The sequence below is a fragment of the Mesoplodon bidens genome, assembly GCF_964165515.1.
Source record: "Mesoplodon bidens genome assembly, chromosome: X".
In the NCBI taxonomy this organism is placed as follows: domain Eukaryota; kingdom Metazoa; phylum Chordata; class Mammalia; order Artiodactyla; family Ziphiidae; genus Mesoplodon; species Mesoplodon bidens.
In genome coordinates this window covers 38,222,772-38,238,977 of record NC_138163.1, presented here as the reverse complement: position 1 = coordinate 38,238,977, position 16,206 = coordinate 38,222,772, and the positions used below count along the sequence as shown (strand labels likewise).

At 41.0% G+C, this 16,206-nt stretch overlaps 1 protein-coding gene across 1 annotated transcript in view; it reads left to right on the top strand.

The window, feature by feature from the left end:
- Positions 1-16,206, top strand: part of IL13RA1 (interleukin 13 receptor subunit alpha 1) — a 67,289-nt gene that overhangs the window by 22,018 nt on the left and 29,065 nt on the right. Inside the window, exons 5-6 of the mRNA XM_081221293.1 lie at positions 12,000-12,187; positions 14,716-14,867. Of these exons, the coding sequence (XP_081077419.1) occupies positions 12,000-12,187; positions 14,716-14,867 (340 nt within the window). The remainder of the gene's footprint in view (positions 1-11,999; positions 12,188-14,715; positions 14,868-16,206) is intronic.

Below are 16,206 nucleotides of genomic sequence, written 5' to 3'. Positions count from 1 at the left end.
CCCATTCATCTGTCGATGGGCACTTAGGTTGCTTCCATGTCCTGGCTATTGTAAATAGAGCTGAAATGAACATTGTGGTGCATGACTCTTTTTGAATTATGGTTTTCTCATGGTATATGTAATCCCAGTAGTGGGATTGCTGGGTCATATGGTAGTTCTATTTTTAGTTTTTTGAGGAACCTCCATACTGTTCTCCCTAGTGGCTGTATCAATTTACATTCCCACCAACAGTGCAAGAGGGTTCCCTTTTCTCCACACGCTCTCCAGCACTTATTGTTTGTAGACTTTTTGATGATGGCCATTCTGACTGATGTGAGGTGATACCTCATTGTGGTTTTGATTTGCATTTCTCTAATGATTAGTGGTGTTGAGCATTCGTTCATGTGTTTGTTGGCAATCTGTATGTCTTTGGAGAAATGTCTATTTAGGTCTTCTGCCCATTTTTGAATTGGGTTGTTTGTTTTTTTGATATGGAGCTGCATGAGTTGCTTGGAAATTTTGGAGATTAATCCTTTGTCAGTTACTTCATTTGCAAATATTTTCTCCCATTCTGAGGGTTGTCTTTTTGTCTTGTTTATGGTTTCTTTTGCTGTGCAAAAGCTTTGAAGCTTCATTAGGTCCCATTTGTTTATTTTTGTTTTTATTTCCATTTCTTTAGGAGGTGGGTCAAAAAGGATCTTGCTGTGATTTATGTCATAGAGTGTTCTGCCTATGTTTTCCTCTAAGAGTTTTATAGTGTCTGGCCTTACATTTAGGTCTTTAATCCATTTTGAGTTTATTTTCATGTATGGTGTTAGGGAGTGTTCTAATTTCATTCTTTTACATGTAGCTGTCCAGTTTTCCAAGCATCACTTATTGAAGAGGCTGTCTTTTCTCCATTATATATTTTTGCCTCCTTTATCCAAGATAAGGTGACCCTATTTGTGTGCATTTAACTCTGGGCTTTCTATCTTGTTCCATTGATCTATTATTTCTCTTTTTGTGCCAGTACCATACTGTCTTGATGATTGTAGCTTTGTAGTATAGTCTGAAGTCAAGGAGCCTGATTCCTCCAGCTCCGTCTTTCTCTCTCAAGATTGCTTTGGCTATTCAGGGTCCTTTGTGTTTTGATACAAATTGTGAAATTTTTTTGTTCTACTTGTGTGAAAAATGCCATTGGTAGTTTGATAGGGATTACACTGAATCTGTAGATTGCTTTGGGCAGTATAGTCATTTTCACAATGTTGATTATTCTAATCCAAGAACATGGTATATCTCTGAATCTGCTGGTATCACCTTTAATGTCTTTCATCAGTGTCTTATAGTTTTCTGCATACAGGTCTTTTGTCTCCTTAGGTAGGTTTATTCCTAGGTATTTTATTATTTTTCTTGCCGTGGTAAATGGGAGTGTTTCCATAATTTCTCTTTCAGATTTTTCATCATTAGTGTATAGGAATGCAAGAGATTTCTATGCATTAATTTTATATCCTGCTACTTTACCAAATTCATTGATTAGCTCTAGTAGTTTTCTGGTAGCATCTTTGGGATTCTCTATGTATAGTATCTGTCATCTGCAAACAGTGACAGTTTTAATTCTTTTCTGATTTGGATTCCTTTTATTTTTTTTTCCTTGCTGGTTGCTGTGGCTGAAACTTCCAAAACTATGTTGAATAACAGTGGTGAGAGTGTGCAACCTTGTCTTGTTCCTGACCTTAGTGGAAATGATTTCAGTTTTTCACCACTGAGTATGATGTTGCCTATAGGTTTGTCATATATGGCCTTTATTATGTTGAGGTAAGTTCCCTCTGTGCCTACTTTCTGGAGAGTTTTTATCATAAATGGGTGATGAATTTTGTCAAAAGCTTCTTCTCTATCTATTGAGATGATCATATGGTTTTTCTTCTTCAGTTTGTTAATATGGTGTATCACATTGATTGTTGTGCATATATTGAAGAATCCTTGCATTCCTGGGATAAACCCCACTTGATCATGGTGTATCATCCTTTTAATGTGCTGTTGGATTCTGCTTGCTAGTATTTTGTTGAGGATTTTTGCAGCTATGTTCATCAGTGATATTGGCCTGTAGTTTTCTTTCTTTGTGACATCTTTTTCTGGTTTTGGTATCAGGGTGATGGTGGCCTTGTAGAATGAGTTTGGGAGTGTTCCTCCCTCTGCTATATTTTGGAAGAGTTTGAAAAGGATAGGTGTTAGCTGTTCTCTAAATGTTTGTTAGAATTCGCCTGTGAAGTCATCTGGTCCTGGGCTTTTGTTTCTTGGAAGTTTTTTTTTTTTCTTACAACTTTATTGGAGTATAATTGCTTCACAATGGTGTATTAGTTTCTGCTTTATAAAAAAGTGAATCAGTTATACATATACATCTGTTCCCATATCCCTTCTTGGAAGATTTTAAATCACAGGTTCAATTTCAGTGCTTCTTATTGGTCTGTTTATATTTTCTATTTCTTCCTGGTTCAGTCTCGGGAGGTTGTGCTTTTCTAAGAATTTGTCCATTTCTTCCAGGTTGTCCATTTTATTGGCATAGAGTTGCTTGCAGTAATCTCTCATGAACCTTTGTATTCCTGCAGTGTCAGTTGTTACTTCTCCTTTTTCATTTCTAATTCTATTGATTTGAGTCTTCCCCCTTTTTTTCTTGATGAGTGTGGCTAGTGGTTTATCAATTTTGTTTATCTTGTCAAAGAACCAGCTTTTAGTTTTATTGATCTTAGCTATTGTTTCCTTCATATCCTTTTCATTTATTTCTGATCTGATCTTTATGGTTTCTTTCCTTCTGCTAACTTTGGGCTTTTTTTGTTCTTCTTTCTCTCACTGTTTTAGGTCTAACGTTAGGTTGTTTATTAGATATTTCTTGTTTCTTGAGGTAGGGTTGTATTGTTATAAACGTCCCTCTTAGAACTGCTTTTGCTGTATCCCATAGGTTTGGGGTCGTCGTGTTTTCATTGTCATTTGTTTCTAGGTATTTTTTGATTTCCTCTTTGATTTTTTCAGTGATCTCTTGGTTATTTAGTAGTGTATTGTTTAGAATTCATGTGTTTGTATTTTTCATAGATTTTTTTTCCTGTAACTGATATCTAGTCTCGTAGCATTGTGGTTAGAAAAGATTCTTGATATGATTTCAATTGTCTTAAATTTACCAAGGCTTGATTTGTCACCCAAGACATGATCTATCCTCGAGAATGTTCCTTGAGCACTTGAGAAGAAAGTGTATTCTGTTACTTTTGGATGGAATGTCCTGTAAATGTCAATTAAGTCCATCTTGTTTAATGTATCATTTAAAGCTTGTGTTTCCTTATTTATTTTCATCTTGGGTGATCTGTCCGTTGGTGAAAGTGGGGTGTTAAAGTCCCCTACTATGATTGTGTTACTGTCGATTATCCCTTTTATGTCTGTTAGCATTTGCCTTATGTATTGAGGTGCTCCTATGTTGGGTGCCTAAATATTTTCAATTGTTATATGTTCTTCTTGGATTTATCTCTTTTTTTTTTTTTTTGCGGTGCACGGGCCTGTCACTGTTGTGGCCTCTCCTGTTGCGGAGCACAGGCTCCAGATGCGCAGGCTCAGCTGCCATGGCTCACGGGCCCAGCCGCTCCGCGGCATGTGGGATCTTCCCAGACCGGGGCACAAACCCATGTCCCCTGCATCAGCAGGCGGACTTTCAACCACTGCACCACCAGGGAAGCCCGGATTGATCTCTTGATCATTATGTAATGTCTTTCTTTGTCTCTTGTAGTTGTATTTGTTTTAAAGTCTATTTTCTCTGATATGAGAATTGCTACTCCAGCTTTCTTTCGATTTCCATTTTCATGGAATATCTTTTTCCATCCCCTCACTTTCAGTGTGTATGTGTCCCTAGGTCTGAAGTGGGTCTCCTGTAGACAGCATATGTATGGGTCTTGTTTTTGTATCCATTCAGGCAGTCTGTGTCATTTGGTTGGAGCATTTAATCCATTTAAATTTAAGGTGGTTATCGATATATGTGTTCCTATTACCATTTTCTTACTTGTTTTGGGTTTGTTATTGTAGGTCTTTTCCTTCTCTTGTGTTTCCTGCCTAGAGAAGTTCCTTTAGCATTTGCTGTAACGCTGGTTTGTGGTGCTGAATTCTCTTAGCTTTTGCCTGTCTGTAAAGGTTTTAATTTCTCCATCGAATCTGAATGAGATCCTTGCTGGGTAGAGTAATCTTGGTTGTAGGTTTTTCTCTTTCATCACTTTAAATATGTCCTGCCACTCCCTTCTGGCCTGCAGGATTTCTCCTGAAAGATCAGCTGTTAACCTTATGGGGATTCCCTTGTATGTTATTCGTTGTTTTTCCCTTGCTGCTTTTACTATTTTTTCTTTGTATTTAATTTTTGATAGTTTGATGAATATGTGTCTTGGCGTGCTTCTCCTTGGATTTATCCTGTATGGAGCTCTCTATTTTTCCTGGACCTTAATGAGTATTTCCTTTCCCGTATTAGGGAAGTTTTCAACTATAATCTCTTCAAATATTGTCTCAGTCCCGTTCTTTTTTCTCTTGTTCTTCTGGGACCCCTATAATTCGAATGTTGGTCTGTTTAATGTTGTCCTAGAAGTCTTTGAGAATGTCCTCAGTTCTTTTCATTCATTTTTCTTTATTCTGCTCTGCAGTAGTTATTTCCACTATTTTATCTTCCAGGTCACTTATCCGTTCTTCTGCCTCAGTTATTCTGCTATTGATCCCTTCTAGAGAATTTTTAATTTCATTTAGTGTGTTGTTTATCATTGTTTGTTTGCTCTTTAGTTCTTCAAGTCCTTGTTAAATGTTTCCTGTATTTTCTCCATTCTATTTTCAAGATTTTGGATCATCTTTACTATCATTATTCTGAATTCTTTTTCAGGTAGACTGCCTATTTCCTCTTCATTTGTTAGGTCTGGTGGGTTTTTACCTTGCTCCTTCATCTGCTGTGTATTTCTCTGTCTTCTCATTTTGCTTGACTTACTGTGTTTGGGGTCTCCTTTTCACAGGCTGCAGGTTCATAGTTCCCGTTGTTTTTGGTGTCTGCCCCCAGCGGGTGAGGTTGGTTCAGTGGGTTGTGTAGGCTTCCTGGTGGAGGGGACTGGTGCCTAGATTCTGGTGGATGAGGCTGGATCTTGTCTTTCTGGTGAGCAGGACCACGTCCGGTGGTGTGTTTTGGGGTGTCTGTGACCTTATTATGATTTTAGGCAGCCTCTGTGCTAATGGGTGTGGTTGTGTTCCTGTCTTGCTAGTTGTTTGGCATAGGGTGTCCAGCACTCTAGCTTGCCGGTCGTTGAGTGGAGCTGGGTGTTAGCATTGAGATGGAGATCTCTGGGAGAGCTTTCGCCATTTTATATAACGTGGGGCTGGGAGGTCTCTGGTGGACCAATGTCCTGAAGTTGGCTCTCCACCTCAGAGGCACAGGCCTGATACCCGGCCGGAGCACCAAGACCCTGTCAGCCACACGGCTCAGAAGAAAAGGGAGAAAAAGAAAGAAGGAAAGAAAGAAAAATAAATAAAATAAAGTTATTGAAATAAAAAAATTTTAATATATTATTAAAAATATAAAATTAATAAGAAAGAAAGAGAGAAGAGAGCAACCAAACCGAGAAACAAATCCACCAATGATAACAAGTGTGAAAAACTATACAAAAAAAAATGTACAGACAGAACCCTAGGACAAATGGTAAAAGCAAAGCTATACAGACAAAATCACACAAAGAAGCATACACACACACACCCTCAAAAGGAGAAAAAGGAAAAAATATATATATATATAAAAGGAAGAGAGCAACAAAATCAATAAACAAATCTACCAGTAATAATAAGCTCTAAATACTAAAGTAAGATAAACATAAAACCTGAAACAAATTAGATGCAGATAGCAAACCCCAAGTCTACAGTTGCTCCCAGAGTCCACGCCTCAATTTTGGGATGATTCATTGTCTATTCAGCTACTCCACAGATGCAGGGTGCATCACGTTGATTGTGGAGATTTAATCCACTGCTCCTGAGGCTGCTGGGAGAGATTTCCCTTTGTCTTCTTTGTTCGCACAGCTCCTGGGGTTCAGCTTTGGATTTGGAACCGCCTCTGTGTGTAGGTCTCCTGAGGGTGTCTGTTCTTCGCTCACACAGGATGGGGTTAAAGGAGCAGCTGATTCGGGGGCTCTGGCTCGCTCAGGCCGGGGGGAGGGAGGGGTATGGATGGCGGGCGAGCCTGTGGCGGCAGAGGCCGGCGTGACGTTGCACCAGCCTGAGGCACCGTGCGTTCTCCCAGGGAAGTTGTCACTGGATCACGGGACCCTGGCAGTGGCGGGCTGCACAGGCTCCCGGGAGGGGAGGTGGGGATAGTGACCTGTGCTTGCACACAGGCTTCTTGGTGGCTGCAGCAGCATCCTTAGTGTCTCATGCCCGTCTCTGGGGTCCGTGCTGGTACCCGTGGCTCACTCTGTCTCTCGAGCTCGTTTAGGTGGTGCTCTGAATCCCCTCTCCTCGCACACCCCAAAACAATGTTCCCTTGCCTCTTAGGCAGTTCCAGACTTTTTCCCAGAGTCCCTCCTGGCTAGCTGTGGTGCACTAGCCCCCTTCAGGCTGTGTTCACCTAGCCAACCCCGGTCCTCTCCCTGGTATCTGACCTCCAAAGCCTGAACTTCAGCTCCCAGCCCCCACCCATCCCAGCGGGTGAGTAGACAAGCCTCTCGGGCTGGTGAGTGCCGGTCGGCACCGATCCTCTGTGCGGCAGTCTCTCCACTTTGCCCTCCGCACCCCTGTTGCTGCGCTCTCCTCCGCGGCTCCGAAGCTGCCCCCCTCCACCACCTGCAGTCTCTGCCAGTGAAGGGGCTTCCTAGTGTGTGGAAACCTTTCCTCCTTCACAGCTTCCTCCCAGAGGTGCAGATCCCGTCCCTATTCTTTTGTCTCTGTTTTTTCTTTAGCCCTACCCCCATACGTGGGGATTTTCTTGCCTTTTGGGAGGTCTGAGGTCTTCTGCCAGCGTTCAGTAGGTGTTCTGTAGGAGTTATTCCACGTGTAGATGTACTTCTGATGTATTTGTGGGGAGGAAGGTGATCTCCACGGCTTACTCCTCCGCCTTCTTGAAGCTTTCTCTCCAGTATCCCCTCTTGATGAATAAATTACAAAAAACTGGCCCAACCAAGTAGAAAGGCATTGTTCTTCCTCTGGGCTGAAGCGTTCTGGGCTGATGCAGTGTCTTTCCAAAGCTGACAGCAGATGGTGCTCGGGCTGGCTTTCAGCCCTTAGTTCATGCCTTGGTGCAGGGGATAAGCTACAACCATGAGAGGTGGCGCAAGAAGCCATCCTCTGAGAGTGGGGGTTTGCCTGCACCCAGGGTGGGGGGGGCTAGGCATGAGTAATACCACTTCTTGTCATACATGTTCCCAGAGTTGGTCATCAGCGTGGATGGACTCCTTCTGGAACGTAGACCTGTGTTGGCCAATACAAGGGCCACTACTCACACATGACTGTTTATGTTTTAATTTAAATTAATTAAAATTAAATCGAATTAAAACTTCAGTTGCTCAGTCTTAGTAGCCAGTTTCACATATGGCTAGTAGTGGCTGCTGAATCAGACAGCACAGATCTCAGATGTTTCCATAATCCCAGAAAACGTTGTTGGACAGTACTGGTATAAATTCTGTATCTTTTGCCCTTACTACCCCGCAGCTTATTTGTTTCTGGAGCCACATTGCCTGGGTTCAAATCCTGGCTCTCTTTCTTACTAGCAGTGTGATTTGGGGCAAGTCACTTCTCTCTGAGCCTCAGTTTTGTAATCTGTAAAATGGGGGTAGTAATAATAGTGCTACTTCTTAAGGATGTTGCGAGGGCTGTTATATGAAGAGTGTTGGGAGTTGTGCCTAACTGCTAACATTTATTGAGTAAGCACGAAATACATGGTGGCTATATATTTTTTTATTATTCATCCCCACTCCCTTGCAGATGTAGCCAGTACACATAGCTGGCCTCTTGCCCAAACTCGCATAATTAGCGCCTAGCCCATACCTCTTCCTCCCTGCTCTCCCCTAGAGAGGTCCTTTCCAATCAAAACCACAAAAGAAAGACATGTGGCTCCTTCATAATCAAGCACTCAGAATTGGTTTAGGTACCAGTTTAAATCTTGTCAAACAAACTGCCGGAGACTGTTTCCCTGATCACCAGTCAGAAAATGCGGAGTCATTTTGAAGCCCCGGGGCAATGACTTGAAGTCCTGCAGGGATAGTCTGGCATTGAAGGGAGCCTGACCTTAATAGCTACAGACTAGCCATGCCAATGAATTTTCGGGAATTTCTTACCATATTAATCATCTTCAGAGTGGGGAAATAGTCTGTAATTTGTCCATTTCCTCCTTATGTCTACAGTATGATTCTGTGGATCCCAGTGTTTGATTTTTAACAGGAAGCACTTGAATGCGTCCTATCTTAGGTTATCATCTAATCTTTCACAAAATTTTGAAAGTTGTCTATTCAAAACCGATATTTTTCCTTTCGCTATTTTTTTCTAAAGAACAACAAAAAATTTTTTTTATTTCATATCTGGGGTCCATGAGCATATATGAAATACTCAGGGTACAAAAATGAAAAAGGAATCTCAAAGGTTACCCATTAGAGGAGTTCCTTGCATTATGGAAAAAAAATTTTAATTTCTACATAGTTTTCTTTAGTTATGTAAAAATAATGTCATACGTTTCTTCAGTTTTTTATTTTTGGCTGTGGGTGGAGAACATTTCAGGCCTGTCTGATCTAAAAACTAGTCATGGCTGTAACTAAGCTTTTAAAAAACTGTTTCATTCATGAACCACAGGGGCCTACAACCACAAGAAAAATCTTACGCACTATCTCTTAAGGGACAAGGTCACTTTCTATATTGAAGCATTTCTTTGCACAGCTTTTGAAGAACTAAATACATTAGATCTGAATTTTTGATTTCTTTTTCAAAAATGACATTATTTAGAACAGTTCTACGTTTACAACAAAAGTGGGAGGAAGGTACAGAGATTTTCCATATACCCACTGCCCCCACAATTAATAGCCTCCCCCATTATCAACATTCCCACCAGTAGTACATTTGTTACAATTGATGAAGCTACATTAATACATCATAATCACCCAAAGTCCATAGTTTACATTAGGGCTTACTCTTGGTGTTCTACATTCATGGGTTTGGACAAATGTATGACATATATCCAGCATTATAATATCATACAGAGTATTTTCATTGCCCTAAAACTCTTCTGTGTTCCACCAATTCATCTCTCCCCTACCCCAACCCCTGGCAACCACTGATTTTTTTATTCTCCATGGTTTCACTTTTTCCAGGATGTTGTATAGTTGGAATCATACAGTATGTAGCATTTTCAGATTGGCTTCTTTCACTTGGTAATATGCATTTAAGGTTCCTCTATGTATTTCAGAGCTTGATAGCTTATTTCTTTTTAAGGCTAAATAATATTTTGTTGTCTGGATGTACCACAGTTTATTTATCCATTGGCCTACTGAAGGACATCTTGGTTGCTTCCAAGCTTTGGCAATGATGAATAAAGCTGCTTTAAACATTTGTATGCAGGTTTTCTTGTGCACGTAAGTTTTCAACTCCTTTAGGTAAATACCAAAGAGCACGATTGCTGATCATATGGTAAGAATATGTTTAGTTTTGTAAGAAACTGCCAAACTGTCTTCCAAAGTGGCTGTACCATTTTTTTTTTTTTTTTTTTTTTGCGGTACGTGGGCCTCTCACTGTTGTGGCCTCTCCCGTTGTGGAGCACAGGCTCCGTACGCGCAGGCTCCGCAGCCATGGCTCATGGGCCCAGCCGCTCCGCGGCATGTGGGATCCTCCCAGACTGGGGCACGAACTCGTGTCCCCTGCATCGGCAGGCGGACTCTCAACCACTGCGTCACCAGGGAAGCCCTGGCTGTACCATTTTGTATTCCCACCAGCAGTGAATGAGAGTTCCTGTTGCTCCACATCCTCGACAGCATTTGGTGTTGTTGGTGTTCTGGATTATGGACATTCTAATTGGTGTGTAGTGGTATCTTGTTGCTTTAATTTGCATTTCTCTGATAACATATGATGTGGAACATCTTTTCATATGCTTATTTGCCATCCATATATCTACTTTGGTGGAGTGTCTGTGAAGATCTTTGGCCCATTTTTTAGTTGGGTTGTTTGTTTTATTGTTGAGTTTTAAGAGTTCTTTGTATATTTTGGATAACAGTCCTTTATCAGATGTGTCTTTTGCAAATATCTTCTCACAGTATGTGGCTTGTTTTCTTATTCTCTTGTTATTATCTTTTGCAAAAGTTTTTAATTTTGATGGAATTCAGCTTATCAATTATTTTTTTAAAGATCATGCCTTTGATGTTTTATCTAAAAAGTCATCGTCATACCCAAGGTTGTCTAGCTTTTCTCCTGTGTTATCTCCTAGGAGATTTATAGTTTTGCACTTTACATTTAGGTCTGTGATCCATTGTGAGTTTAAGTTTAGTTTTGTGAACAGTGTAAGGTCTGTGATTAGATTCATTTTTTTTGCATGTGGATATCCAATTGTTCCAGCACCATTTGTTGAAGAGACTGTCTTTGTTCCATTGTCTTGCCTTTGCTCTTTTGTCAAAGATCAATTGACTGTATTTATGGGAAAGATCTGAGTTTTATAAGACTGGATTTTGCAGCACAATCCCCTGGAGAATTGCTGTCAAAATGCTTATTCCTAGGCCCTGGACAAAACCTTCTAAGTAGGGTTCTCTGGGAGAAGGTTTGAGGAATCTGAATTTTTAAAATGAGCACAGATGATTCTGAAGTAAACAGGTGAAGGGTTTGGGACTCTTCACTCTTAGTTCATTTTCTAAATTGTCTTCCTTTTCTGCAGAACCTTGGCACAACTCCCCTTGTGACTGATAATGTAAGGCTTGACTCTGTGTCTTCTGCCAATTACTATAAAACAGAGTCCTTTGATAGTCTAGACAAAAAAGTGTAATGAGCACATTGTCTGCCTGCGCTGTGCTAGATGATCATTGGGGAAAGGTATATGTAGAGGTTTTTTGAAATGGGAAAGAAGATACCAGCATCTAGAGCCACACAGTAGAGTAAGACACTTAGAAAGCTATTGTGTTCTGGAACATTGATCTGGAACTGGTTGGAGGACACTAATAAAGTCAGAGAGGTCAGTCTGGAGAAGCCATGAAGCCTCAAGTGATCAGGACATGAAACAGGGTGAGGGGAATATCATAGGAGAGAATCCCAGAAGCTTTGCAAAGGAAGAAGTAACAAAATTTGGTGATAGAATATAGGGAAAGTGAAGAGAGGTGATTTCAAAGGCTCTAATTGAGGAGCCCAGAGAAACTGAGCTCTGACGGTTGGAAACTGGGATGGTTAGAAGAAAAGGCAGTTTGGCAGGGAAGAGGGGGCATCTGTTTTGGCTGTTGAATTTGAGGTTGGAGCAGTTAGAAATCTGGGACTAGCTCCAAGGCGAGAGGTCAGGATTAGGAATCCTCAGTGCAGAAATGCTAGTCAAGGGGTGGAAGTGATAAATGGGTGAATGGATGAGGGAGTAAGAAATAGACAGGGATATGCAGCGGGCTGAGGACCGGATATGAATCCTCTGAGAATAGGAGAAAGGAGAGGAGCAAGCCAAGCAAACAAGGAAGGAACTGGCAGAGGGACCAGAGGAGAACCATGGAATTGAACAGATGAGGCATTTTCAGGAAGCATAACATTTCTCATCCTGTCCTCATGCTATCTCCCATACAGAAGAGGAAAAAGAGTCAGGACTCTTCTAGTTTCTATAACTATTGAAAGTACCAATATTCATGAAAAAGGATCATTCACTTCTTCCTAGAGTATGACATGGAGCCACATTATAACACAGGGCTTTAAAAAATGCTACCCTGCCAGTTTGCAAATATGGCTTTTCATGGACATCTTCAGTCATTTAAAAACAACCAAACAAATAAACTTCTACCTTTGTTTCTTGAATATCTGGTTAAAAATAATGCAGAAGGTTGTCTTATTTTATCTTGCAGGCACAGCAGCCTAGGAAAAATTCTTCAGTGTGAAGACATCTATAGAGAAGATCAACACATTGGTTGTTCCTTTGCTCTGACTAAGGTGAAGGATTCCAGTTTTGAACAACACAGTGTCCAAGTAATGGTCAAGGACAATGCGGGAAAAATCAGACCATCCTTTAATATAGTGCCTTTAACTTCTCATGGTACGTTTTAGAAGTCCTCTAAGACAGTGTGGATAAAAGTGTTATTTTTTTTGAACATCAATAGAAATAATTAAAAATGATGATTTTTGGTTTGAAGATCTTCTCAGAAAAAAAGGGACTATATTTATGTATATATTTCTTTGCCCCTTTTTAAAGAAGCAAGCTTGGAAATTCTCATATTTATTCAGCACACATGCCACATGCTTTATCCTTGTTTACTTATGAGTACACTGAGCCTTAGAGCAAGTAGTCAGTTGCAGAACCGAGATTAGAACCTGGGCTCTGTGACTCAAGATCTGTTCTCTTTTACTTACACTCCAGAGGATGATGCTGCAGAATAAATGTGACTTAATATGGTTCTTGGATAATCTGCCTCTTAGTTAAAAAAAAGCTTAGACTGGAGGTGGAGTGATCAGGGGTGATATTCAAACTGTCTAACATTCTGGGTGACCCAGGCACTGATCAATCAGAACAACCAGTGCAGCTGAGTTTCAGCCCACTAGAAAGAGTCCTCGACTTAAAAACTTAAGAGACCTGCTTAAGGTCCTAGCTTCTTCACTTTGGACAAGGCATATATACTCTAAGTGCTTCCTCATCTGTAAAAGGGGGTACACAGTTCCTCTTGACCTCAAAGGATTGTTGTAAGGTCCAAATGATGTGAACTGTATAAAAGCGTTTTGTAAGTCTCTATAGCAGAGTAGTATAAGCATCATGTTTATTTATTTGTTGTGATATCCCAACAGAGAGCTCAGATTCTGGCTAAGTGGTACACAGAAAATTTATAGGCAAATAATCATGAATCGACAGAGGTTTCCAAGTCTGAGTAGAACACTGTTTACCGCTGCTTCAGACAGCCATGGAAATGAATTCTAGTGGTGCACGCAGGGCAGCTAATTTGTAGGCCGGGGCGGGGGTTGGGGTGCGGGGGGTGTGCGGAAACTTGCCAAGTAGGATCATCTGAAGCAAAGCCCTTCTCTGCCCACCCCCCGCTGCCCCCCGGCTTGGCAGATTGTCCTTGTTGGACCTTTTAAGCTCATTTTGCTGCTCTTCTTCCTAGAGATTACTAGTGATATAAAGGGAGATCCTGGGCTTCCCTGGTGGTGCAGTGCTTAAGAATCCGCCTGCCAACGCAGGGGACACGGGTTCGAGCCCTGGTGTGGGAAGATCCCACATGCCACGGGGCAGCTAAGCCCGTGCGCCACAACTACCGAGACTGCGCTCTAGAGCCCACAAGTCACAACTACTGAGCCCACATGTCACAACTACTGAAGCCCGTGCTCCTAGAGCCCATGCTCTGCAACAAGAGAAGCCACCGCAATGAGAAGCCCGCGTACCGCAACGAAGAGTAGCCCCCACTCGCCACAACTAGAGAAAGCCCACATGCAGCAATGAAGACCCAAGGCAGCCAAAAATTAATTAATTAATTAATTAAAAAAATAACGGGAGGTCCTTCTCAGCTAGAAGATGACATTGTCAAGTTGTTTTCTGTTAATTATCCATTCTCTTTTGTTGCTCGGTCTTAAGCATAGTTGACTCCTGAAAAACTGAATTGACTAGGCTAATTTTTTGTTTTTTACTTTCTTTTAAATTGTGGTTATAATTATATAACATTAAATATACCATCTTAACCATTTTCAAGTGTACAGTTCAGTAGTGTTAAGTATATTCACATTGTTGTGCAACAGATCTCTAGAACTTTCTCATCTTGTAATACTGAAACTCCATGCCCATGAAACACTAATTTCCCCTCCCCTCTGTCCCCCTCCTCCCGACCCCAGCCCCTGGTAATCACCTTCCTACTTTCTGTTTCTATGACTGACTACTTTAGGTACCTCAAATGACTGGAATGATACAGTGTTGGTCCTCTTGTGATGGACTTATTTCATTTAGCATAATGTCCTCAAGTTTCATCCATGTTGTAGCATGTGACAAAATTATGCTGTTTTTTTATTTTTAATATTTATTTATTTATTGGCTGCATTGGGTCTTAGTTGCGGCACGCGGGCTCATTTGCTGTGACACTCGGGCTCCAGAGCGCGTGGGCTCTGTAGTTGCAGCGCACAGGCTTAGTTGTCCCACGGAAAACTATGCTAATGTTTTAATTGTGGTCTTTGATTGGCATAAGTGAGTGTCGCCTGGGGAAACCGCTTGTACCTGATGCTCCTCGGTACCCATCACATAGAGGCATATCTGGACCTAAGCACTTCTTTTCTTTACCCTCCTTGTTGCAGCTAGATGTCCTGATTATACCCCAGCCATGTCCTAACCAGATGCAGATCAGAGTTCGTGTCATCTGGCAGACACCCCGATGATGCTCCTTAGATACATTTACTAGGCAGTTTAAAATAAGCTCGCTATATTAATCGTGGCTAATCAGAAATTCTAGAACTGTATGTCTGATCATGTAAGGCCATTAAAAGCATCAGCCCTATTTTGATTTACTCTGTGACCTTCATTGTCTCTACCCATATGTGTATCTCATCAAAATAAACTCTGGAAGCTAATTTGTATTCTTCTATTTCTATCAGTGAAACCTGATCCTCCACATATTAAAAATCTCTCCTTCCGAAATGGTGACTTATACGTGCAATGGAAGAATCCACAGAAATTTTATAGCAGATGCTTATCTTATGAAGTAGAAGTCAATAACAGCCAAGCTGAGACACATGATATTTTCTACGTAAGTTTTTGTTTTGATAGTTGTTGTTATTTGGAATTTTTCTTTCACTTGAATTTCTTACAGTGTAATAAATTGAAATATCAGTGAAATGTAGCTCTTAGATTTGTCATCTGATGATGATGGTGATGATGATGATGATGATGAAAGTTCTCTGAAATAGAGTATGGTGAAAGGTTTGACAGTTTATGGTAGCATTGGCTGCAAGATTCCAGCCATTCATTAATTCACTTGTTCAAAAATTTTTTATTATGTGCCTACCATGTGCCAGGCACTATTTCATGTGCACATGACACCTGACGAAAAGAATTTTTTTCCCACGAAGCTTACCTACTAGAAAACAAGTGTGTAAATGAGCAAACTAATTTTAGAGAATGAATGTTATGCAGCAAATTAAATGGCGGTGATGGGAAGTCCTGAGGGAATATTAGGTAGGGTAGTCATCCGAAGTGATGACACTTGAGATAAGACCAGAACGATGCACAGGAGCTAGCCATTTGGTGATCTGGGGGCGGAGGGGACAGCATGTACAAAGGCTCTGAGGCAGGAATGAACTTGGCATGTGTGAGAAAAAGGAGACTGGTGTGACCAAAATACAGTAGGAAGAGATGTCTGAGCATGAGGCTGGGGTCAGATTATGTAGATACTTGGAGGCTCCAGTACAGCCATTCAGTTTTCTTGGAGTTTGTGGCAACTAAAGTAGTCAGTACTGAGTAGTCAGTATTTTTTGGATTATGTACATTTACACTATTTGTACTCTAATACAAAACATGCTAATTAGAGGTCACTGTGGGGCACTGGGCATAACAGGATGTGGCATAACCTCAGGGCCTCAGTCGCATTGTTACGCTTTACAGCAGAGGACATGAACTCGGGCCTCAAACATTTTTGTTTGGACCACAAACAAAGTGGGGTTTTGTTTGCTTGTACATTAAATTTGAATTTTTTACCCAGATTTAAAACTGTGGTACCTGACAGTATGGTTGCCATAAGGTGGCGCCTTAGGACCACGTGGACTGCCCCACTCATTTGTGTGCCACCTGCCTGGGCCCTGTGTGCATCTGAGTTTTAGAGGTTAGAAACCAAGTGTATTATATTGGTTTTTAAAGGAGTCCTGAATCTCACATGTGGGCAGATTCCTTGGTCCACTTGCTTTAGTTCATCATGGGAGTTTCAAAAACTAAATTATTTTATTTACTAAAATAAGCTGGTATTAACAGGCTGTAACTCCAAGAGGAAGTGACCAGGTCCACAGCTGAGCAGACCTCTTCTGGACATTTGCAAATGAAGGCATTTGCTGAAATAGAATAATCATTATTCGTACCAGAAACCAGAGTCCCCA